The sequence below is a fragment of the Polypterus senegalus genome, chromosome 18, assembly GCF_016835505.1.
Source record: "Polypterus senegalus isolate Bchr_013 chromosome 18, ASM1683550v1, whole genome shotgun sequence".
NCBI lineage: Eukaryota > Metazoa > Chordata > Cladistia > Polypteriformes > Polypteridae > Polypterus > Polypterus senegalus.
In genome coordinates, this window is record NC_053171.1 from 68,865,152 (window position 1) to 68,892,002 (window position 26,851).

The 26,851-nt window shown below is 40.5% G+C and overlaps 1 protein-coding gene across 1 annotated transcript in view; it reads right to left on the reverse strand.

Moving 5' to 3' along the window:
• LOC120518304 (formin-like) overlaps positions 1-26,851 on the reverse strand; it is a 509,433-nt gene that overhangs the window by 11,369 nt on the left and 471,213 nt on the right. Inside the window, exon 16 of the mRNA XM_039741029.1 lies at positions 11,674-11,755. Within this exon, the coding sequence (XP_039596963.1) occupies positions 11,674-11,755 (82 nt within the window). The remainder of the gene's footprint in view (positions 1-11,673; positions 11,756-26,851) is intronic.

Sequence of the window (26,851 nt, forward strand, 5' to 3'; positions counted from 1 at the left end):
GAAAAAGCAAGTTCATCACAGTTATCTAAAGCAGTAGAAAGCCAAACTGGGGTTACTATTTCCTGTGATGCAATAAATACAATGTACGCTGAAGACAAGTGGCATGCAAGGGTCTCGTACATGAAGGAAGTCACTGTTAAAGCCCATGCACAAAAAAGTCCTGTTTAGCATTTACCAGGGCTCATGCTGACAAAGGTGAATATTATTGAGACTTGTCATGTATGTGTGTCAGAGGATCAACCTCTGAGTTCCTCCCAGGTATGTAGTTACATCCTGGGCTGAGGGCATCCGGATAAGTTGCCTCCCACATTTTGCCCCAACACATTTCACCTGTAACACATTTTACCTCCCCACATTTTGCCCCGGTATTCATGTACATATCAATAATTGCAATTAAGAATTTAATAAACCTTACCCAACATTGAAAATAAAAAAGTTCTTATACGACTCAGATCAACGTGTTCCACTAAAAATAGTATGCAGATTTGCCTCCATAAAAAGTGAGTATTGTACTTAAAATTTAATCTGTGTTATGTGGTACACTATTGTATGATTGTACTGGATTTTGCGCAGTTTTCTTGCCAGCACTACGGCTGTTTCAAGACGTGCATTTACGGTTTTCACTGCCTGATTACTGGTGGTGCGTGGTTCGTGTTGAAGAACCATCAACACCTCGCAGACAGAGCAATATCAAAACTATTGCGTCACCACTCACCACATCGTGTATTACTTTCTCACTGAAAGCGTTATTTTTGCATCGTGACTAAACCTAAAATAAACTTTATAAAATTTCACTATGGCAGAAAGAATTTCGTGAATTAGAGGTAAAAAAAATTGATAGACAATGATAATCACATTTACGATGTAAACAGTTGATGAACAACATGGAATCTGGGTCTGTGAAAAACGTTCCATCTGCAAAGGACGTGTTTGGACAGTCAGTTTGGAAGGCCCAGTTGTAAAAGTGGTAACTAAGCATAATCATGCAGCTCAAGCTGCAAGACCAGAAGCATTGTGATTGGTTGATCAAATCCGGCAACATGCAACAACCACAAACGAACAACCACAACAAATTGTTGTATCCGTTGTTGCAGAGGCACATGCCAGTGTCACGGCTTTGCTTCCTGGAAAATACTTGGTAAAGCGAACAATTTGTTACTAGTCAACCCGCGGCGTACCATACACCGCATAATCAGGCCATTTTTTTAATGATTTTTAAGCACAGGGAGAAAATTAACATTTGAAAAATCTGTAATGTAATAAATCAGCAAGAAAAGCAACATTGTAACAATGCACGGAATGAACCAACACACAATCGTCCGTGACTGAAAACTGGCGTACTGCTCCAGATTTACCTGTGACTGACGCAGACATTTCATTGCTCTGTGTGGTTTTGGCTGCTTTTCTATATATAATCCACCAAGACACCCGATCACGTAGTAGCGAGGTGGGAGGGGGGTGTGTACAAAGGGTTGGGACGCAACCAGTGGGAGCGTATGAGTCGCACTTAGTAGGAATTCCATGGTTTGCAGCCCGAATGGGGTTCAATGGCTTACCCACGCCTCTCTGCGCCGGCTAGACACACGCTCAATCTCATGCATAATTATTTATTGAATGCTAAACACTTCTGGAAAGACACGGTTGTCTAAAACGGGTTGGTGTGAGAATATAACAGTAAGCGAATGAAAAGATGGAACTCTGGAGAGAGCAAAATACAACACAATAGTGAACCCGCGGCATAACAAACGCTGCATAATTATTTATTGATGGTTGAACACTTCTGGAAAGACACAGTTGTCTAAAAAGGGAGGGTTTGAGGATACAACAGAAAGTGAATGAAAAGGTGGAACTCTGGAGGGAGCAACATATAATTGTGATGAAGACGCATGTTTGTCGCGGATGCAAATTGCTGTATGTAGCGTGTAAAACAGTTTGCTATGGTACACGCGGTCATTGCGTCGTAACCGAAAACTCGGTCTTTAAAGACTGCTTACTTCATTGTGTTTTAACCTTGGTTGTAAAGGATTGTTTTAAGGATCCCATGGGATACCCCTCGCAAACTGTTTTACACGCTGCATGTGGCGACTCACCTCCGCGAGAAACATGCCTTTATGAAGAGTCAAGGTGGTTCAGAGGTATATGAGGCCTCTACGACAGACAAATATAAATGACGCAGTTCTTTCTGTGTCATTGTGAACGAGTTGGTGGGCGTGGCTCTGCGAGTTGTCGTTGTATCCAATGGTCCTAGAGTTGGTGGGTGTGGCTCCTCCCTGCGTGCGCCATAAGTGTCTTACTTGTCGGTGGCTTAGTGAATCCACGGCGTGCTTTCCATGGGTGTCTTGCCTTAGTGAATTATATATATAGATGTTTGAAACCACAATGGTGCTCCTGCTTTGCCAAACAGTGTTCAAGACTTAGTAATTCCACAAAATTATCAAGAAATTATTGTCTGATGTACTATTCTCAAGATGAACTGCTCCCAGGTTGCATGCTTATTTTTTCTCTTAACTTAACAATCTTCATTTACTGGTGAGTAGCCAGGAGTGGTTTTCTGATGTTGGGGGGAATTACGGGGGGAGAAATGTGTTGGGGGCGAAATGTGCTGGGACGAAATGTTGGGGGCAAAATGTGAGTGGCGAAATTTCTGTAAACCGGGCAGAGAGGGGGATGTGCCACTATATTGTCTTCCTTTTCCCTTACAGTAACAAAAAACCATCCAGTGAGGACAACAGACTCCGCCCCTTCCAGTCCCTGGTCCATAAAAGCACAATTGCCAGGAAGGATGCCTCATTTCATGAATAAGCAACCAGAGAGACAGAGCTCCTCTGTCACCTAAAGCAAGATTACATTGCCCCAATTTCTAAGAAGGATATCCTTTGTTGTTGTTTTGATTCTATTCTGCTTTTGCTTATTTACAATATTATTTGAAGTAAATGGGGACGGCCATTTTTGATCCTCAACATTTATTTTGTCATAACCTGTCACTCCCTTGAACAACAACACTATACTTCGGAAATGTAAACCTTTTTGGAATGGATGGCATCCAAACTGCAAGGGTGTAAAGTAGAATGAAAATGCATGGTACTTGTAGTAAAGCATGGTGGTGGCAGTGTTGTTCTGTGGGGCTGTATGAGTGGTACAGGTGTCAAGGAATTGCACTTTAGTGATGACATCATGAATTCACAGTTGTACTACGAAATACTGAAGAAGAAGATGCTGAAATTTCTCTGTGCACAGGATCACCGGGCTAAATATTTCAACATGTTAATGACACAAAACATACATCCAAGGCTACTGCTGCATTTCTGAGGAAGAACAGGGTGAAAGTGATTCAGTGTCCAAGCTGACCTCAAGCCAGTAGAACATCTGTGGGGAGTTCTGAAAAGGCAGGTTGAGCATCATTCTTTATCTAGCATCCAGGCTCTGAAAACGTTCATTCTCCAAGAATGGAAAATGATAGATGTGGCAGTGTGTTATCAGTTTGTCTAGAAGAGTTGGTACTGTTCTTAAAAATCATGGAGGCCATCTAAAATATTAGATTTGGTGGAATTTGTTGTAGGGTGTATTTAATTTTGCAACACCTCACTTGAATAAAATGTATTATTTTCTTATACTAATGATGTTGGTGACCACGTTTTTATGTTAATAAAAAAAGTTTAACAAAACACAGTTTGTCAGAATTTGCCAATTGTGCTGGTGTTCACTGAGAAATGAATAAAAATCATAATTTTCAAAATTCGGTGTCCTCATTTACGCAGAGCACTGTGCGTAAAAGTGCTGCATATGTCTGTATTTGTTATGTGATATTATTGGTTTAGATTAATTTCATTCAGTGTGCTAGTTCTGCCTAGGGTGAGGACAGGTAAACAATGTAGAGACACAGCTAGTGTTATTATTCCTGGTTTTATTAAGATTAGACATCTCTATCTCCTCAAGACTTTATTTCCATGAAACACTCCTATGTGATCTAGCATTTTCATCATTTGCTCCCAGTTTGAATGCAATAAAACAAAACCATCCAATCCTAGTTTTTTCCAAAAGAGTACTCATTTTCTCAGGCTTTTATCCCACTGAAACATATTTGTCTGCTCCTGGTTTTACGGGTTTTATTCTTGCTTATTTCTTATTTATTGCAAACAGTTATTCTATTTCTTCCTGGATTTATTTGGATTCATGTCTGCTTCTGCTTTCATTCTGATAGTCTACAGCTTACTCATGGTTTTACTCTAATAAAACACTTCTGTATGCCCTTGAAATTAAGTCTGATTAAACATTTTTATTTCCTTCTTAGAAGGTTGGCGTCCTTCAAATTCTGCAATAAGATGCTGCAGATATTCTACCAGACGGTTGTGGTGAGTGCCCTCTTCTATGCGGTGGTGTGCTGGGGAGGCAGCATAAAGAAGAAGGATGTCTCACGCCTGGACAAACTTGTTAAGAAGGCAGGCTCTATTGTAGGAATAAAGCTGGACAGTTTAACATCTGTAGCAGAGCGACGGGCATTAAGTAAACTCCTGTCAATCATGAAGAATCCACTGCATCCACTTAACAGTGTCATCTCCAGGCAGAGGAGTAGCTTCAGCAACAGACTGATGTCACTGTCCTGCTCCACTGACAGACTGAGGAGATCGTTCCTCCCCCACACTATCAATTCCACAGTATACTGCTGCTGGATTATGTGAATTTCCCCTATAAAGTATCTATCTATCTATCTATCTATCTATCTATCTATCTATCTATCTATCTATCTATCTATCTATCTATCTATCTATCTATCTATCTATCTATCTATCTATCTATCTATCTATCTATCTATCTATCTATCTATCTAGCTATCTAGCTATCTACTCAATTTCAATTCCTGGTTTTATTACAATAAAAACACCTCAGTAAGTTCCTCATTTTATTTCAATAAAAATCCTGGATGCATTCCCATGAAAAACTCCCATTTTGCTTCTGGTTATGTTCCCATTACACATTATTATCTCCTGCTTTATCCAGTTGAAAAAATGTCAGTTTTCTATGGTTTTACCTAGATGAAACACTCCTTTTTGTTCCTGGTTTTATTCCAATAAAATATCCCTCTGTGTTCCTGCATTTATTCTGAGTAAACGTTTCTCTTTGCTCCTGTTTTTAACCTACTGAAACACTCCTTAATTTTTCATTTAAGCTGATGAAACACTCCTATCTGCTACTGATTATATTTTGATTAAATATCCCAATCTTCAGTCTGCTTCTGATTGTGTACCAGTGAGGACTCCTGTCTGCTACGTTGTTTACTCTTGCTATGCACTGCAACAGTAAGCTGAAGATGTTCAGTATAATACTTATGTAATTAAAAATATTAATGATAGGTAATACAGAAAATCAAGCCTAAATCAAGAAGTATTGCCTTAATGATAAACAAAACAAAACCAAGAACTATGCTTTCATAAAATGGCACTAGAATCCTAAAAACTGGCAAAATTACATTGGTGTCTTGTTATCATACGGTTTTTAGTTATTCATGGCATGCTCTCTATAGAACTACTTAATGCAGATGTTCTACTATATTTTTGTTTGGTTTGAGATATTTCCAAGAACTTCAGAGACTTTTTTTGCAGGAATAGCAGATTTTGCTTTTTTCTGTTCCACTGTGAACTGACTTGTCTGTTATATTGATTTTTTGAGATTACTAAATATATATAATTTGAGAAATTATTTTTTTTAACTCTGCCTTTGTGAGCAGCTAATGTGAGGGTAAATCAAAAAGTTAAAGGCAATTTGAAAATTATGCAGTAATTGTAATGGATATAATCTGGTGCAATACATTGTGATTGAGATGATTTATGGGTAGTTTGAACAGACACAGTGCAGCCCTCTGCCTTTAGGTCAAATTAAAATGGACACTCTGCTGCAGCATTGCACCATTATTGAACAACGCACCATGGTTAGATTTCTTTACAGTGAAACCTGCTGAAATTCACTGAAAGATGTTGGCTCCGTGAGGAAGTGAAAACAGCAAAGCTCAACGAAACATTCTTGAATGGGTACAAAGGTTTAACACTAGAATCCTTGAAGCCTACAAAAGAACTTGTAATCCTGGCCACCTTAAATTTCTTTGCACCTCTCCATCATCATTTTTTGTTTTGTAAATGTGATGATCGGTACAAGCAGCGAGCAGCCTGCTATCCCATCCCCCACCCTGACAGAGCTCAAGTCCAGGTGCCTGGAGTTGTAGAAGGTAAATAATATATTGTTATTTGGAACACATGCATTTCATTTGTGTTCCTTGTCTACAACCATCTGTGTAAGTGTAGGATGAAAGGAAATGCGAGGCAAGAAATGCTGAACATAAGACTAAAACAGAAACTTTTTCTATGTGTGAAGTCTTTAGTCCAGATATCAAAAAAACACATGCTCTTTAATCCAAGAATATAACCTAAGTAAAAAAATAATTAAATTTACACACTGCTGTTAATGAGTTAAAAACCCAAGCTCAAATGTCAATCGACAGAAACTTGATATGTCTTCTTGGATGGTGCAGAAGTAAGAACTGCTGCTTTAATACCAAAAGGTTCTGGGTTCCAGTTTTTACGTTGGTTGTAGACATGGAACATACACAAATGTATGCATTCCAAATAATCATATATTATTCACCCTATACAACTCTAAGCACCTCACATGCAGGTAAGAAGCCTTGAACTCAAAGAACTTTTTACCAGAGGTGAGCTGTGGCAGTGGGAGGATGGGATAGCAGGCTGCCTGCTGTTTGTAATGATTAACACATTTACAAAACAAAAGAAGCTGATGGAGAGGTGCAAAGGAATTTAAGGTGGGCTAGGATTCTTGTTGACCATCAAATCACACACACAAACCCACACTGACATGGCTAAAACCTTCATCACAGAAGGCAGACATATTACGTTGTCCGCTGTTGATATAAATATGGATATCAGCTATGGATCTGCATATGACATTGTGCATGATGACTTAAAAGTTTGTGCAAGAAGGGTACCGAAACAGCTTACTGATCTGCAAAAGCCAACATCCTCCAGTAGATTCTTAGTTTGTGTTAATTTTGCATGTTCTCCCCAAGTCCGTCTGGATATTCCTCTGGACAGTCCGATTCCCTGATAACCAAAAGATGTGTCTGTTAATTTCAAATTGGTCTAATGTGTGTGTGAATGAGTAAAGGTGTAAAGGTGTGTGCACCTCTGATGAGCTGGTGCTTTGTTCAAGGCTGTTTCCTGCCTTGCACCTGATGTTTTCTGGGTGTCAGCAATGTATTGATGGGTTTTTTGCAATGTTAGATAGAACACATTGTTAATGTTTATTTCTGTGTTTTGTGGTCACTTTTATTACAGATGACCTCATCATGTTGCAGGCTGAAAATGTTTGTATTAGACTGTGGTATACACTTAGTGACAAAAAATAGTTGCAGTAGTTCTACGTACATGGAAATCAGTGTACAGAACGGGTGCCACATGAACAACAATTTTGAAAAGGAAAGCAAGGAAGAACCATCTTTGAAAAGCCCCAACAGCTGGTGAAAAAGTGGGTACACATCATGACATGGAGTCACACAGTTGCTAAATGGTGATCTTTGACATATCCAGTAGAGCACAGTATAATAGGTCCTCCAGTGAGGCCAAAGTCCTTTGAAGGTAAGAAACCAAATGACACATTCTTCCTTTCAGACAGGCACAGGGACTAGGTCAGAAACTGCAGAAAGATGAGAACCAATACCCGGCCGAAAATGAAACCAGACAAGTTTCCACGAAAGACCAAGTGATGAACGACAATGTCCTTGACATGTTATTGCACTGAAAGTTGCCTCTATCATGCAGCAGAGATGAATGGCTACTGCAGGGGATGGAGTAATACACATCTGCTGTTCTGCCAGTGTGCAGTCCACATTTTATCTTGACCTGTGTATTTATATGTGGTACTATAAAAGAAAGAGAATCTGAAGATACATGTCACAGTACAAGGTAATCTAGACTAAATGGGAGTAAGACTATCCCTCATGCTGTTGAAAGAATGGCGAATAGTTGTGGATGTAGTAAAAGGAGTTAACAAATCCTCAGGCACCGCCACGAGTGGCAGCCATTCCAGCAGCTCCGTGTATGACTTTATCTTTCTACTTTTTTTCTCTATTTCACTGAACACTCCTACCACTTTCTTTTATGTGGACTTGTTCCCTGGACACTTTTTAATACTTGGACATGGATTTTTACACGCCAAGACTTGTCTATTCAAGTAGTTAACTTAAAGTGCTGAGAACAAATGCACATGCCAGTGTGGTTCCCTATTTACCTGACAAGGTTAGAAGGCACTATCGGGGCAGCAGAGCCGGTGCAAAGATAAAAGCCAAGTGAAGAGCGAGAAAGTGGCGCTACAAACCTCTGGTGCCTTCTGTGATCCTGGGAAATGTGAACTCACTACCAAATAAGATCGATGAACTGGTTGCGCTGGTGAAAAATGAGAGAATGCGGTTTGCTGTGTTTTAGTGAGACATGGCTAACAACTAACATCCCAGATGCTAACCTGGAGCTACCCGAGTTTAGCACAGTTAGAGCGGACAGAGACGCAAGTACCTGTGGGAAGCAGAAAGGAGGAGGTATCGCTCTCTATGTCAATACAAGGTGGTGCAACTCAGGACATGTAAAAGTCAAAATTTCCAGTTGCTGCAGGGACATCGAACTGTTGGCTGTAAGTCTGCGTCCCTATTACTTGCCCAGAGAGTTTGAACATGTCATTGTTGTTACTGTTTACATCCCTCCTTGGGTGGACGTGGAGCTAGCGGGTGACATCATCCATTCTGTGGTTGCTAAGTTACAAACACAGAACCCTGAGGCGCTTGTGCTAATCGCTGGAGAAGGAGTAGTACAGGAGAAAGCTAGAGCAGAAGTTGCAGAATAAACAGCATAAAGGAAATGTGGGATGGGATGAAGATCTTCACTGGCTGCAGCTTGAAGCAGGGTGCCACCATCGAGAGAGACGTGGAGAGAGCAAACCAGATGAACAACTTCTTCAACAGGTTTGACCACCCTAACTCACTCTCACCTCAGAGTACTGCACCCTCCACCCATCCTTCGGCTGATACCAGCATAGGAAAGAGTTTCCCCCAACCCACAATTACAGCAGCCCAGGTAAGCAGAGAGCTGAGGAGACTTTCTAGCCAGCAAAGCAGCGGGTCAAGATGAAGTATCACCACGACTGCTGAAGGCCTGTGTGTCTTCAACCTGAGCCTGGAACAGGGGAGAGTCCCGAGGCTTTGGAAAACATCTTGCATCACCCCAGTCCCAAAGGTATCACGTCCTAGTGAGCTGAACGACTTCCGGCCTGTCCCTCTGACGTCACATGTGATGAAGACCATGGAGTGGCTTCTGCTTCACCACCTGAGGCCACAGGTCCGCCATGCCTTCGACCCACTGCAGTTCGCATACCAGGAGAAGGTGGGAGCAGAGGATGCCATCATCTATATGCTACACCGATCCCTCTCCCACTTGGACAGAGGCAGTGGTGCTGTAAGAATTATGTTTCTAGACTTCTCTAGCGCCTTCAACACCATCCAACCTCTGCTCCTTAGGGACAAGCTGACAGAGATGGGAGTAGATTCATACCTGGTGGCATGGATCGTGGACTATCTTAAAGACAGACCTCAGTATGTGCGTCTCGGGAACTGCAGGTCTGACGTTGTGGTCAGGAAAGCAGGAGTGCTGCAGGGGACTGTACTTTCTCCGGTAGAACACTGCTATCGTGGGCTGCATCAAGAGTGGGCAGGAGGAGGAGTATAGGAAACTAATCAAGGATTTTGTTAAATGGTGCGACTCAAACCATCTACAACTAAACACCAGCTAAACCAAAGAGCTGGTGGTGTATTTTCGGAGGCCCAGGCCCCTCATGGACCCCGTGATCATCAGAGGTGACTGTGTGCAAAGGGTGCAGACTTATAAATACCTGGGAGTGCAGCTGGATGCTAAATTGGACTGGACTGCCAATACTGATGCTCTGTGTAAGAGAGGACAGAGCCGACTATACTTCCTTAGAAGGCTGGCATCCTTCAACATCTGCAATAAGATGCTGCAGATGTTCTATCAGATGTTTGTGGCGAGTGCCCTCTTCTATGCGGTGTTGTGCTGGGGACAAACTGGTGAGGAAGGTAGGCTCTATTGTAGACACGGAGCTGAACAGTTTCACATCCGTGGCAGAGCGACAGGCCCTGATCTATCTATCTATCTATCTATCTATCTATCTATCTATCTATCTATCTATCTATCTATCTATCTATCTATCTATCTATCTATCTATCTATCTATCTATCTATCTATCTATCTATCTATCTGTGAACCCCTGGGCTATGATAGAAAGGCTTATTGAATGTTCTAGATCTCTAAGGATGATTAGTCTTTATGATTTAACCTTGTCTTTTTATCATTTTTTACAGTGATCTTGATTGCTAAATACATAACAAGTTAGACAATGTCTGCATGGCATAACATTCAGGTGTGTTGGACCACAAAGTTAACTGATAGGAAATTTGGAGTATTTCACATTTTTATTTACTGTTTTTGTTTATTAAATAGTTTTGCAACAATGAATCATATTTAAAACAGCAATAATAGATTACAATTTTCATGTATTAGTAGACAACATTAAATATGTGTGTTTTAACAGCACTTTACAATGGAGTTACAATGGAGCACAAAGAAGCTTTGTGGGGGCTCAATGGCTTTCATACACACAATTCAAGTGATGTGAAAATGTGATGTATGTCTAGCTAATAATATTAGTTAAAACACAGTAACTCAATAAATTATATAACGAAGAACCTGGAAAATAAATAATTTATTGCACAACAGGAATACAAATGGAGCACAATGGGCAAGAAGATCAGAGATTTGCCGCAATTGTTTGTGTATGTCCAGGCCTGAACGATCAGGGGCTAAATCCACTGAAGCCCCTGTCCATTTCTAAACCTGCCTTATATTCATATAAGTTAGGGCAGCTGCACCTTTGTCATGTTATTAATTAGTTCAAATACCATTTGGCTGCAAGTTGATAATGTTGGTTCTTTAAAATAATAATTTGTAGATAATATTGTTCTATCAATTCATATTATATTATGGTTACATTATTGCTTTCCCCTTCCATTTTTTCAGAGAAGTGACTTTTTGTATTCCTTTAGTTACTTACCTAAAGCAACATGAGAAGGGCACTGCCACGTCAGTTGTTAGTTCCATGCCTGCTCTGCCCAGCGTTAGTGGGCATCTAAGCGATTATCAGATGAGTAAAACAATAAAATGTGCAAATTATCCAAGCTTAAGCAACTGCTCTCAGGTAAAACTTAAACAGTAAACTAATTCTCTAGTTGATGTCACCCAGAATTCTCTGTTTTATGAAGAATGAGATGGCAAATTCGCCAATACTTTTCAATGGGAGATTTTGAAAATTAAAAATTTTGCACAGTGCAAACGAAAATTGAACAGTCTCAACACATTTCACAGAAGTCTAAATGTGCTATACCTCAATAAAACTGGTACATGAGGAGTGAGCTGTTTCATGGAGACAAGCTGACAGACAGACACGGACTTTTACAATGGGTATGCAAACACAATTGAAAATAAACAAGGCCACCCTCACAAAAGCCAGGTAACAAGTATCGGACATATTATGGAAACAATGACTTACTAGGCTGTTGGGGTTTGTCTTCTTAGTTTCAATCTTCTTTTCTGCTGTCAGTTTATTGACAGAATCCTGTGCTTCTTTGATTCTAGAAGGGCAAAGACAGACATAAAAATCACAACAGCCCATGAACTTCTCCACAGTTAAATGGACAATTTCCCTGTTACCAGAAATATTAACAAAAAGAGAGGAAATAAAGAGAAATTAAAACTATAATTTTGGTGTTAATGCCAGCTATTATAAAGTTTTAGGTGGATACGTTCCTCAAAATACAGATTAATTGTATGTTGCAACAATTTTGTGCAACAATTTTATGTGACTTTTTATGTCACTTTTTTGTCACGCTTTAAATCGGGCTTATTTTAAAACCTACATATATATGTTTAGTATCATTCTTTTCAGAATTTAGCCAACTTTAATGTAATGTTGTTAGATTTTCAGAGTCTTATTCCATTTTTAAATTATAAACTAAAAAATATCAAGAACTCATGTCCTGCGAGATGAGACTTTGTGCCAAGAGAAGTAACCATGCCCGGGTCCGGAAATAAAAGATAGCTGCTGTACAGGCTTTTAAATGTTCGAAGCGCCATGCGAGATGCAGATCATGCCGCATGGAAGAAACAGCAAGCCAGCAGCTGATCGAGCAAAAAGGAAGTAAAAAAAACTGTATTTGTTTCCCATTGTATCACCATTAAAGAGGGGGTTTTAAAGGAGCGACCATGTCTCCTTGGGGTGCATTCAGCCCCCCCTCTTCACAACACGAGCGGTAGAGACGCGAAGTGGCTGGCGCGCAGCGTAGGCCGGTGGGGTTGGCGAGCAAAGCGAGCAGGGGGGAACCCCTAGTATTATATATAATATCTCACAACTACAGTAATAAAGACTCAACAGCTCACACATAGAGTTTATAACTTTTTTTTACCACTTTTTCCTGTTATTTTATTATTGTATCAGATAATGCACCCTGCCCAGACTTGATTCCTGACCTGTATTTGTTGATGCTAGTAGTACCCTTCACTATTAAAAAAAAACATGCAACGAGGATCAACAAAGTTGCCTATGACCAGCAAGGGAACAAGACATGCAGTCGTGACTGGGAACAATAAGCAGCAGATTATTGTCTAGTCAAGCTGCTTAAGTTGTAATGTGCTTACTGCGTGCTGCTAGTTACACTGAGCAATATGTACACAGCAATGCATAAATGACTGAAAATGGTGACAAAGTCTGTAGTATGCAGTACTACTACTCACTGCTAGTATTCACCCATGTCAAAATTAGTTTGCTATGGTGACAATTAAACAACAGGACAAAGTAGATAAAAATTACTTGACATTCACTTATCTGAAAAATTGACATTTTTGTGTGCTCATTTTTATTTGTGGGATGGCCATAACCCAAGACCACAATAACCTGAGATGCACTGATGTATAAAGTAATGGCCTAGGTACATCAGAAAACAAGGTACATATCATGGCAGGGCACCACAGTTTTTTTTATATTTTATGACCTTTAAAGCTGCTGCTTGCCATCTACTGAACTGTCTGATACTCTGAATATCTTTACAAATGGTGTAGCTGACAGGATTTTCTCATCACTGATTTGCAGAGACCTGCACATTGAGTGTACTTGTAGTGGATGGCTCACCCTAGATTTGTTTATGAATGGGAGATATATCATGGGACTATATTTCTAGAGAAATGGAAAGAAAAACAACCAAAAAGTGTGACTAACGCTCTGGCAGCAGGAGCTCTAAGCGTTAGGCAACAGATATAAAATGGATAAGAAAAATTTTTCTTTTAGGATGAGGAGATGGAGAAAAAAGCACAACTCATATTCAAGAATGGAGTAAACTGCAGCATACGAAGAAAATCCCGAACAAACCTTAAAACTAATGTTTTGTTCTGTCAGAAATACATTTGTAATTGTAAAAAAGGCCAAAAGTTCATAACCAGGAGGATATTCAATCATTAGCATGCCTAATTCTATTCAAAACTTACATTCCAAAAAATCATAGCAGCAAGCCTTCAGCCTAGATTTTAAATTCAAATTACATACACTCAGAAAACTGCTTTGAATTGATAGCCTTGGACAACCTGGAAGTCCATGATGCTGACCTTTAAAATAATAACCTGTTTTTGCCATGTGTCACGAGACCACAATGAGAGCTTTTCCCAAAAACAGAAGAGTATTTTGGGTCTCAATATATATTCCAGCTCCCAGGAAAGACAAAATGTTGGAGTGTGAACAACAAAAATATAGCGCTACAAAAATAGTAAAACCATCAAAATGAAACTGAACGTAAAAAAGAAGTAGAAAAATAAATTTAGCACATTCTCAAATGGAAAAATTCAGAAAAATACCAGATGCTGGAAGAGCTGAAAGCCTTCACATCTCATGATAATAAAAATCTTTGCAAATGCTCATTTCCAATAAGACTTTCCGTGGTTGGAAAGCAACTTCTTGAAGAGACCTGCTCTGAAGAAGACACCTTGCCACAAACGAGTCTAATGTATTTAAAGGTTAATTAAATCTACCTTAATAAAAGGACAATTGTCTCTGTGTCCATCTAGTTGCTGTGTCTTCTGACTGTTATATACTATTTGGTATGGGATTTTTAAAAGCAGTGTGAAAACAAAGAAAGATATTTTTCGCCATTGTGCCCTGGGATCCTTGAAAGGAAATGTTTTTATAAATTGTGGAGATGCTACCTGAGCCTTCAAGACAGTTCAATATTTCTTCCGGAATAGAAATAGGTGGTCCCCTTGCGGCCCCCAAGGTATCCAGCAGGGCTGTGAAGGAAAACTCCAATATCCATGATGCCCTGCTGGAATTTGGGGCACCTCCATACTGCCGGAAGGACACCATCTAGAGGCGTGGGGGTATTGGCTGGGATGAACGGCCGGCCATAGTTCACAATCAACTTGTGTTGATGTCCAGAGGCCTCATGCAATAATGGTGCATACACACAAAAATGTTAATAATAATAATACATTTTATTTATAGGCGCCTTTCAAACACTCAAGGACACCGTACACTTTACACAACACCCAACACACAATACAGTACAGTGTTTACATAGAGAAGGCAAGTTTAAAAAGATGAGTTTTAACTGAAGACTTAAACAGAGAGAATGAATTAATGTTTCTAATCTCAGGAGGCAGTGCATTCCAAAGTCGGGGGGCAGAACGACTGAAAGCTCTGTTCCCCATTGTGGAAAGACGAGCGGAAGGAACAGTCAATTTAATTGAGGAGGATGATCTAAGAGTACGGGAAGGGGTGACGATGTGGAGAAGGTTAGACAGGTATGGGGGCTAAATCATGAATAGCTTTAAAGGTTAGCAGAAGGATTTTAAACTCGATGCGGAACTTGACAGGGAGCCAGTGAAGTTGATGCAGAACAGGAGTGATGTGGTGAGTAGAAGGAGATCTCGTGATAATACGGGCGGCTGAGTTCTGGACTAATTGAAGTTTGTGAAGAGTTTTTTGAGGGAGACCAAAAAGAAGAGAGTTACAATAGTCAAGGCGAGAGGTGACAAGGCTATGAACAAGAACTGCAGCAGAGTGAGGGGTAAGAGAGGGCGGAGACGGTTGATATTACGTAGGTGGAAGTAGGCAGATCGTGTAATAGTATTGATGTGTGAAAGAAAGGAGAGGTTATTATCCAAGATGACACCAAGACTTTTGGCCTGAGAGGAGGGGATAGAGTACAGTTATCAATTATAATAGGGAAGTTATGGGATTTGGATAATGTGGATTTTGTACCAATAAGAAGGATCTCTGTTTTATCACTGTTGAGTTTAAGAAAATTAAATGTAAACCAGTTTTTGATTTCGCCAGACAGTCAGTAAGGGTGGTAGGTGGGAGGGTGATTGTGGGTGAAGTTGAAAAATAAAGCTGGGTGTCATCTGCATAACAGTGGAAATGGATATTATATTTCCTGAAAATATTGCCCAGAGGAAGGAGATAGATGGTGAACAGAAGGGGGCCCAGGACAGAGCCTTGAGGCACTCCTGAGGAAACGGATACAGAGTGAGATGAAAATGATTTGAGCTGTATGAATTGGGAGCGGCCAGAAAGGTAGGATGTGAACCAGTTATAGACATTGTGGGTGACACCAATGGAGGATAGTCTATTGAGAAGAATGGAATGAGAAATGGAGTCAAAAGCCGCACTCAAATCAAGTAGTATGAGGATAGAGAGTAAGCCGGAGTCTGCTGCCATGAGAAGATCGTTAGTTATTTTGATTAATGCAGTTTCTGTACTATGGAGTGGGCGGAAACCAGACTGGAATTGTTCATACAGGTTATTCAGGGATAAGTGAGAGTGGAGCTGTTTGGCTACCACTTTTTCTAGGATTTTGGATAAGAAAGGTAGGTTAGAGATCGGACGCAGGTTGTTAAAATTAGATGGATCGGCGCCGATTTTTTTAAATTGGGGTTACTACAGCAGTTTTGAATGAAGCAGGAACAATTCCAGTTGAAAGAGAAGAATGGATAATAGCAGATATAATATGGAGCAGAGATGGAAGGCAGGCTTTGACAAGTGATGTAGGTAAGGGGTCAAGCAGACAGGTGGATGACTTAGAATGAAGGATTATATCTGATATTTCTAAGGTGGAGGGAAGTTGAAAGAAAGAAAAAGGGTGAGTAGATGGGAAGAATTCAGAAGGAGTAGTGTGAGCGGATTGCAAAGCAAGGTAGTGGTGGATACTCTCGATTTTGTTCATAAAAAATGACATCAGAGAATTACAAAAGGCATAAGAGTAGAGATGTGATGGCCACAAATCAGGGGGTTGGGTGACACGTTTGAGGAGTGAGAACAATGATTTAGTGTTGCCTTCATTCATGCTGATTATATTAGAATAGTAGGCAGATTTAGTTTGATTAATACAATCCTTATAATGTGAAAGATGGTGGAAATACATATCTTTGTGAACCGCGAGCCCAGTTTTTTTATAAAGTCGCTCTAATTGCCGGCCTTTCGCTTTCATGAGACAAAGTTCCGCGTAAACCAGGGGGCAGAGAGGAAAATGAAACAGACTTTGTTTTAAAAGGGGCAAGAGAATCCAGAATATGATGAAGGCTGGTGTTATAATGCAAAATCAACTCATCAGCGGTAGTTAAATTAGGAGTGGCAATGTTGTGTATGCCTGTTTCTTTGTGTACGCCTGTTTCCTTCCACACTTTGAGATGTATAAAAACTAAACTTGGTGTAAAGCCATGCACATTTTCACGGTAGCCCCATGCCTTGCATATGCGCGTTTTCCACTAAATTTTGCAAACTGGTGGCACCCAGCCTCAAAGCAGTGCTACTGTTTCTGTGTCATTTACCTTTCTTTTTCATATTAGCACCAATGACGTGGGATTTATCAAATACACCAAAATCAATTGCATATCATTCACAAAATCCTGAGCAGCCATATCACCCTGTAGCCCTAGACTGGTTGCCCACGGAAGCTAAGCAGGGTTGAGCCTGGTCAGTACCTGAATGGGAGACCTTCTGGGAAAAACTAGGTTGCTGCTGGAAGAGGTGTTAGTGAGGCCAGCAGGGGGTGCTCACCCTGTGGTCTGTGTGGGTCCTAATGCCCCAGTATAGTGATGGGGACGCTATACTGTAAAAAAAAAAGCACCGTCTTTCGGATGAGACGTTAAACCGAGGTCCTGACTCTCTGTGGTCATTAAAAATCCCAGGATGTCTTTCGAAAGAGTAGGGTGTTACCCGGCATCCTGGCCAGATTTGCCCATTGGCCTCTGACCGTCATGGCCTCCTAATCATCCCCATACACTGATTGGCTTCATCACTCTGTCTCCTCTCCACCAGTAAGCTGGTGTGTGGTGGGCGTTCTGGCGCACTATGGCTGCCGTCGCATCATCCAGGTGGATGCTGCACACTGGTGGTGGTTGAGGAGATCCCCCCCCTTGTATGTAAAGCGCTTTGAGTGCCTTGAAAAGCGCTATATAAATGTAATAAATGATTATTATTATTAAATTTAATTCAATTGATTGTAATAATTCTTTAACAATATAATGGTGCATGTTACGGCTAAATTATTCCAACTTTAGCATTGTTAGAAGACATCGCAAATGGAAGAATTAGAAAAGAGTGCATACTTATAGGTAATGATGACTGGCTTCTAAGTTGATTTCGATTTCCAAGAGCTATCCTCTTGGAGCTGTGTGCTGAACTGGCACCAGCTTTACAAAGGCAGACTTTGAGGAATTTTGCTCTGCCTGCTCCTTTGCAAGTTCTCTTAGCTTTTTAATCACAGGAGCTTTTCAACTTGAACTTGCTGACTGATCAGGTATTTCACAAACATCACGGAATTGGTCCATGCCATGCTGTATAGGATGGTATTGTTCGCTTGTCACTAGATAGATAAAATTTCCATAAACTATGGTTGAATTGTGAAACATCAAAGCACAATTCGCAGCAATGTCCGGTTTTCCAAACCTAATCAAAGTGGTTAGCTGCACACACATTGCTATTGCAACAGCGCCGGACAAGTTATATAGTCAGGGATAAATCACCTAAAGAATGGGCTGGAATTATATCATATACAGTATAGCTGGAGAACCAATAAAAACGGCAGCTCTATACAGTCACATGTGCTTTTTCCAACTAGTGCGGCAAAAGGCAAGCAGTTCTTTTAAAGACAGTGAGTCACCTCAAATAGCCATGTAAAGAGAAGAGAATTGATCTATTATGTCGCTTGGTGCCGATGCTACACTATAAAAGTGCCTTCAGAGAATTAATTTGCTTATCTAAATAAAATGCATTTCCACTCCATTAATGTGCTGCTCTATAGTCCACAAAAAATTTGTTGCAGCTTGCCCGTACCTGAAGAGATATGGTACAATGAACCTGAACATAACCCACCAAATGATCAGCTAAATAAGACAGCATTATAGCTTCATTTGAATGTAATTAGTATGTAGAATGTAAAAACAGGTAATCTGATGCTGCATTTATTTTTAACCAGTTCATTTAAATTGTAGTCAGTATCACATAGTACAGCCCTTATATTCCTTAGTACATTGGCCACATCTCTCACAGTATCCATTACTACATTTTGTGACTCCAGAACAACATCCATGAACACACAGCCAGCCAGACGGTCACCCAGTGATTTCTGAGGCAAAGGTGTGTGTGCAGCCAGCGTCTGAAGATGTGCTGCACACAACAGCATCATCACTGCCTGAACATTGCACGGGGGTCAGCTTTTTGATTTGTCATTGAGTTTATCAAAGCCAAGTATGAGAAGATATCAAGTATTGCTTAATCTACAAATATATTCTAAAATAGCCTGGACACATCTGTTGGTATACCTAGAAAAAAACTGTAAATAATTGGATTCAAGGGATTTTTTAAACTAGTCTTAAACAATGTAAATATATAAAATTCTGAGATAGGGGAGAAGACCAATGAAAACCACTTGTCAAAAAAAAAAGCAAAAACAAAAAAAGAAATGCGTAAAAGGCAATCCTCAAAAACAAGTCCATAATCTAGTAATCATAGCCAAACTAGAATCAAGAGTCAAAAAACAGAAAAATACAAAAAAAAAAAAAAAATCACCACCCAAGAAAATCAGTGCCAAAGTGCCCTCCTGCCTGGCTTGCAGGCTTTGAAAAGGACTGGAGGTGGGACCGCAGCTGCAGTGTGTGGGGGCCCTGCCACTTTAAGTTCCATTTTTAAGTGTACAAGTCACATCCATGAAAGGACAATTAAATACATAATTAATATAATGGAAAGACAGATACATAAAGAAAATAATTAGCAATAAGTAAAATAAAGGAAGAATGAAAGCCAAAACATAATATAGTAGAACTGCAGCATCCACGGATTTTGATTCCACAGTTTCAGTTATTTTCAATTTGCTCTGGGCTGAAAATATTAAATGGATACGTCCAGAAATAAATGATCGCCACACTTAGACAAGCATAGTGCCTGGCAAAAACCTACAGTTAGTGCACCAGGACGTGCCTATATGTCAGTTGTCATTTTCACTGTGCTAATGCATCGTGCATTGTAAAAGCAAGGATTTAGCCTCTAACATTCCCACTGTTTGCATTCATTGCCATTGTATCACATTGTTGTTGTGAAAATAGCCCATCATTAGACCTCATTGTGGCAAAGTAACATGTGTGATGTGGGCATTTCTTCAAGGCCTAAGAGAAGCATTTCCCATCAGTGAAAACAATGAAGAATAGAGAAGTCAGTCAACAATAGGCTGAAATATTTTTGAAGAAGTACAGTAAATGTAAAATGTAATGTAAAAGTATGTTTAAACCAACATCTCTTAAGGGTTGACCTAAAACTTCAGAATCCTGTTCATTTGAGAAAGAAAGAGTTGAGAGCACAAGTAAAATAATGTACAATGTATTTTATCATTATTTAATGTTGGTAATGTCTTATTGTGCATAATTTGTCAATTAAACTTTATCATAGATACGTATGTAAACAAAAACGACTGATACATAGGATTTGCTACTAAGTGCGGTTTCAAGTGTCCATGGTAGGTCTTGGAAAATATCACTTTTGGATATAGGAGTTCTACCGTAGACAACATAAAGATTAAATAACAGAAAGCCTTAGATGAATTATAACATAAAGAATACATTAGCATTGGAAAAAAACAAATAAGTGGCTTACAAAAATGAATTCAGTTGAAGTTGATCTATATAAATTTAATTTGTATAAATTTAGTTTCTACTGTAAAAAAGCATAGAACAATGACTTCTAAGTATGGTTGCAAAGAATACCTTTACTGGAAAGGTGCCAAAAATTCCAAGTTTTAAAATGATTCATGTTGCAGTGCCCCAAAACTCAGACACAACTACACACACAACTGTCCAGGTGAAATTAAAGAGATTTAATAGCAAATATACCTTCTTATAACAGTCTCTGTTTCACTCCCTGGACCACATCTGACTCTGACTGAGCCTTAACTCTGCTGAGTTGAGCGGAGGGCTCGCTTTAAAACCCAGACCTGGGAGTACTTCCCGGCATCTCTGGTACACCGGCCATTTGGTGTGTCCTTCTGGGTTTGCTGGGATGCCAACCCTGGTGTAACTGCTGCAGCAGCATCTTCTTGTGTCTATATCCAGGCATGGAAGCAAAATATTCCCACTCCCCAGTTGTCCTTCTTTGCCCATGGCTCCCTGGCCAGATAAGGGAGCAGGACCCCTCCTGGCAGGGATACTTGTTAGTCCCTTACATACGGTAGCAGTAGGGACCAGTTGTAAATGTCAGCTTTCCTCTAAATTCTCCCGCCCCCTCTTCCCTTGACACTTGCTATTGCAGTTGTGGGAAAAAGTCAATTTTGTAGACTTCATGAAACAAAACTAAATGCTTTAACATGGCTGTTTTGACATGGTTAGGACTTGAGTGGGGAACTGCTTATCCCTTTGCTGTGATGGGGACATCATGGATGGTCACACCTTCAAAGTGATTGGGGCTTCACAGGTTTAAGAGGGAAGTGGTGCACAGTGCAGGCCAATGGCACAGTACGCCTGGAATAAGATGGGAGTGGGTGGGTTTTTTGGGGGTTGGAGATATCTGTTATTTCTTTCAGAACCACTTTGGTAGTGGTAACGATACCAAAGTCAAACGTTTAGTACCGATACAACACTACTTGTAAGATAGTTTGTCCTGAACAATCATGACTCTACAGAGTGTAAGCAAGAATTTCACCGTACTCTGTACACACGACAGTATCAACCCCAGACATCTATACCTATATAATCTAAACCTATATAATAGCAAATAGTATAGTGCAGTCAGGTCCAAAAGTATTTGGACAGTGAACACAATTTTCATACTTTTGGCTGTGCACACCATATCACAATAGATCTGAAACAAAATTACCAAGATGTGACTGAAGTGTAGACTTTCAGCTTTAATTCAAGAGGTTTGACAAAAATATATGAGCTATTTAGAAAAGACAGATATTTCTACACATTGTCATACGATATTTTTGATAAACACCTTGAATTAAAGCTGAAAGTCCACAATTCAATCATATAGTGATTGCGTCATTTCAAATGCACTGTGATGATGCACAGAGCCAAATTTATGAAAATGATGTCACTGTCTGAATACTTATCGATCTGAATGTATATTAATCTAGGGCCTGGTGCTAACTGAGATGAGGAAAGCAAAGCTAGTCAACACAGATTCCATATAAAACAAACAAGTGGGTTTCTTTTTAGGAAAAGGCAAGTGTCTGTTGAATAAATTCCAGCTAACCATCCCGACCCATTTTTGGTCAGTACAGACGTTCTACAACAGAAGTGAAATATGTTGATCCACAACATAAGTGTCATTGCCTCCTTCTACCAGAATGCCAACACAATGTTCCCAGCATTATCTCCATAAATTGCCATTGTATATCAGTCCTCTGCTGTCATTTGCCTGCTTTCTACAGAAGACTGGTGGCAAATAACGGGATATACAGTAGTTTAAAAGGGGTTTGTTATGTGATTTTATACTTTCATTATTTAGAAGCAAGTTGACGGGCTACTAAAGCTGTATATAATTGTATAATTTGACATACAAGGGTGTCCTGTGATAAGGAGACAAATGACTCTGAATCAAGGATAAAAGCATTTCCTGAGCAGGTTACCAGACATTAATGACTTTCAGTAATGCCACTTGAGAACTGTAAAATGTTTAAGACAACTTAAAAAACTGCAAACCAGTTGTTGCTTATAAATTAAAAAGGTAGTCCAGATTTTCTACAACAGGCTGCTGAAAAGCTGGATCCTTGCCAGTTATATTAGAGCTGCATGAAACCGCGGCTGCCAAGTCAACTTAGTCTACTTAAAAACAGTCCAAGAAAACATGATAACCTGATTGAAAATGATACAACGTGCATGTGAAGGATAGAAGTAATATTTAAACATGTAAATCTGAAACTTCATAAACAGTTTCAAACAAGGGCTGCATATTATTTATTACAGCACGGATAACAAGATAACAAAATGCAGAATTTAAAAAGTAAAATATAGTCAAGCAAGAAATATGCAGAATGAAATGGGCATTTTACAGGTACAGTTCTCCAATTGCTGTCAGAGTCTCATTTCATTTTTTAAAGCCCATCTACTGTTTTGCCTTTTTAAATATGTTTCTACGTCCAGCTCATGACGTTAAACCGAGCCGAATAACAACGGCGAACGACTGGCGCCGGTCAAATAACTGGTCTAACTCGCTAGTTGCGAGCAGGGTGTGGTGATACCCTTGGTAGTTAAAACCTACCAAAACGGAGGATGAACCTAACAGAGAGGTAAACGGCGTCTACCTATGCTAGAGAACCATCTCGTGAATCAATCCACAAGAAACAAAACATGAGAGGACGACTTAATAAAACGGAATGCCAGCTGGGCGGTCGCCTGGATAAACAAGCGCCCCGTCGTAGACTTAGGGCAACCCTGGGGTTTACTTCGTTAAATGAGTTACAGGGAAGGACCAGACAAACAGAGAGGCTGTTTGATGCAAAACATTATGCATCAATCGGAACATGGAACGTGAGGACACTCTGGAAGGACGAGAGCCTTGAACTACTTGTCGACCATCTTAACAAGGGGTTCAGATGGGATGTTATCGGTCTGTCAGAGGTGAGAAGAATGAAACAGGGCTTAGTGGAACACGATGGACACAAACTTCTGCACTCAGGCGAAGAGAAAGTACATCAAGGAGGTGTCGGTTTGTTACTTTCAAAAAAGGCAGTTAAGAGCTTAATCGACTGGAACTCGGCGTCGCCAAGAATCATCAGTGCACGGTTTACTGGACAAGGCCATAACATCACCATCATTCAAGTGTATGCACCAACTACAAGACATAGTGATGAGGCTGTCAATCACTTCTATCAGACCTTACAGCAAGTCATCGACAAGGCGCCAAGAAGGGACGTCAAGATTATAATGGGCGACTTCAATGCGCAAGTCGGTATCGATCACGACACATGGAAAGGCCTGCTGGGACACTTTGGCTATGGCTCAATGAACAAAAGAGGGGAACGACTTCTCCAATTCTGCAGGCTCAATAAACTGAACATCACGAACACCTGGTTCAACCATAAGCCATCAAGGAAACGGACATGGAGCTCACCCGGAGATCGAACCCAGCAGATGATTGACTACATCATGATCGATCAGAGATGGCATAGCTATGCCCATAACACACGCAGCTTCCCAAGCGCAATAGTGCCGAATGTGCACAATGATCATAACATCGTGATGGGCAACTTCAAGTTAAGATTCAATATCCAAAAAAGAACGGTCACAAAGAAGGTGGATATCGAACGACTGTGAATACCCGAAGTCAAAGAAAGTTATAAGATTGAACTAAAAAATCGTTTTGAAGCGCTTGGCGATCTAGTTGAAGAAACGAACGTGGACGAAGCACTGGAGGCCGTCAACGACACGATTAAGAGAACAGCGGAGGAGGTAATTGGCCTGAAGAGATACAGAAAGGCCCCATGGATTAGTGACGAAGTGCTCGACCTGTCTGATCAACGACGAGCTGTGAAGGCAATGAAGAACAATAATCCACAGGACGAGAATTTGAAACAACTATACTCACAGCTCAGGATCATCATAGACAAAAAGATTGAGGAGTGCCGAGAGGATTGGTTTAACAGACAGTGCTGCGAGGCAGAGGAAGCAAGCCGAAAAAATGATATGCGCACTCTCTTTCAAAAGGTCAAAACGCTCAAGAAAGGAGTTAAGCTGAATGAAAGGTGCAACAACATCAGAGACAAGGATGGCAACCTGCTCACCAAGGACATCGACATTTTTAAGCGATGGTATGAATATAGTAGAGGCCTTTACAATGCAAACATTGAAACGGATGGTGACGTTCTTGAACAATTATGGCCTAATTGCAAGAGAGAGGAAGAAGAGCCAGACCTTCTTGAAAGCGAAGTAAGAGCAGCCATTATGAAGATCAAGATACAGAAAGCTCCTGGTATCGACAACATTGAAGGAGAGCTAATCAAAAGCGGCGGAAGAGCAATGGTTCAAATCATGCACAAGATATGGGACACAGAAAAATTTCCGACGCTTTGGACTAAGTCTCTTATAGTTACTATTCCAAAAAAAGGGGACACCATTAAATGCGAGAACTACCGCATGATAAGCCTTATCTGTCACGCAAGTAAGATCATCTTGGAGATTATAAGGAGCCAGATGAAGAACGCGATAGAAGTGCAAATGGCAGAGAAGCAAGCCGGATTTAGGTCAGGAAATGGTACAATTGAGCAGATCTTCTCACTCAGACTGTTATGTGAAAAGTATCTCTCATTACAGGATAAAGAGCTTCACTTGATTTTCATCGACTTCAAGAAAGCATTTGACCGAGTGTGGCACCAAGGCCTCTGGAAAGTATTACATCACTACGGCATACACCCAAAGCTGATCAGTCTGATGGAGAACTTGTACAAGCGAACGCAGAGTGCCATAAGAGTCGGAAAAGAGGTGACAGAGTGGTTCAAACTAGCAATCGGAGTACGCCAAGGCTGCATACTGTCGCCGGATCTCTTTAACATCTATCTAGAGCACATTATGCGGGAGGCACTCGACGGACTAGAAAGCAAAGGAGCATGCGTGAATGGCAGAACGATTAAAAACCTTCGTTTTGCTGATGACATCGGTCTTATAACTGAACTCCGCAGTCACGCACAACTCCTGCTAAATAAGGTGGAAAGCGTCAGTTCTAGATATGGACAAGAGATAAGTGACACCAAGACAGTATGGATGCTGCTGAGCTCAAAGCCTGAGCAAGAAACGAAGATAAGAGTTGAAGAGGGCATGTTGCTCAGACGAAAGAAACTGCAGCATGAAGACAGTTTTAAGTATTTAGGATCAACCTTAACCACAACGTGCAACAGCTCGAAAGACATCAGAACGAGAATAGCCATTGCCTTTCAATGAGTGACCTGGACAGTATCTGGAAGAACAAGAACATCAATAAGATAACCAAAATGAGACTATACAACTCGCTTATAGTACCAATTGCCCTGTACGGATGCGAAACGTGGACTCTTAGAAGTGCTGAAGAAAGACAACGGCTCGTGTTCAAGATGACAGCGCTCAGAAAGATACTTGGAATACGCATCATAGACAAGATGAGAAACGAAGACATCAGGAAAGCCCTCAACCAGACAGAAACGATAGTGCAACGAGTGGATGAACGACAACATAAGTGGCTAGGTCATGTACTCCGGATGGACAAGAACAGGATTGCTAACATCACACTACATGGAAGAGTGGATGGAACCAACAAGAGAGGGCGCCCAAGAATGACATGGGTGTTGACGGCACTCTCAAGATATGACATGGGACTGCAAGATATAACGTGGACGGCCCAAGACAGAGATCTGTGGCTCATGCTAGAGCCCACGTAGACGTGTAATTACAACACTGAGATATGGCAAAAGAAGAAAAAGAAAGAAATATGTTTCTGCATTATTTAGAGCAGTGGTCAACACTCTGTCCTCACAGCTGTAAATTGCTAGGTTCAAAACCTGGACTAGACACTCTCTGAACACATCATTTATATTAGAAGAAGTCACTTAAAAATATTAGCAAAAATAAAAAAAAAAAATTGAACGAAATTTGATAACCTTAATTATGCAGGGTTAATTTCTTGTGCCTGATCCTGCCTATTGTGGCCAGTAGGGGCACCACTGAGCTGCAAAACCCGGCCTTATGAGACCAACAAAAGTCCAAAGGCTCAAAGGAAAGTTTTTTATTTACAAAACACCTTAATACAGTAACAGGTTCTAGTTCCCAGCCAACTCAATGCCAACAGAATTCTTTTTCCATGCTCCTCCTCCCATGCAAGTCTTGTCAACCTCCTCTCAATTGCTATTTCAAGGTGGGGCAGTTTCTTTTACAATGAACCTAGGAGTACGTCCGGTGTCATAGCATTAGGCGATGGAAGTACATTTTTGGATTAAGTGGAAACCTCTCTTCTCCCGGCAGCTACCTCTGGCAGCACCTAAAGACCCTGACACTGTTGTCCTTCTGGACTAAGAATCCCACGTAACCCTACGGGTGTCCATGCTGGGACCATGCCAGAGAAGCACGACAGATAGTTTCCCCCAGTACATCCATCCAATCTTTCAAGCTTTATATGAATTGAGAATAATCCCAGCTGGGTTAAACCTCTATGTAGAGTGTCCAAACAT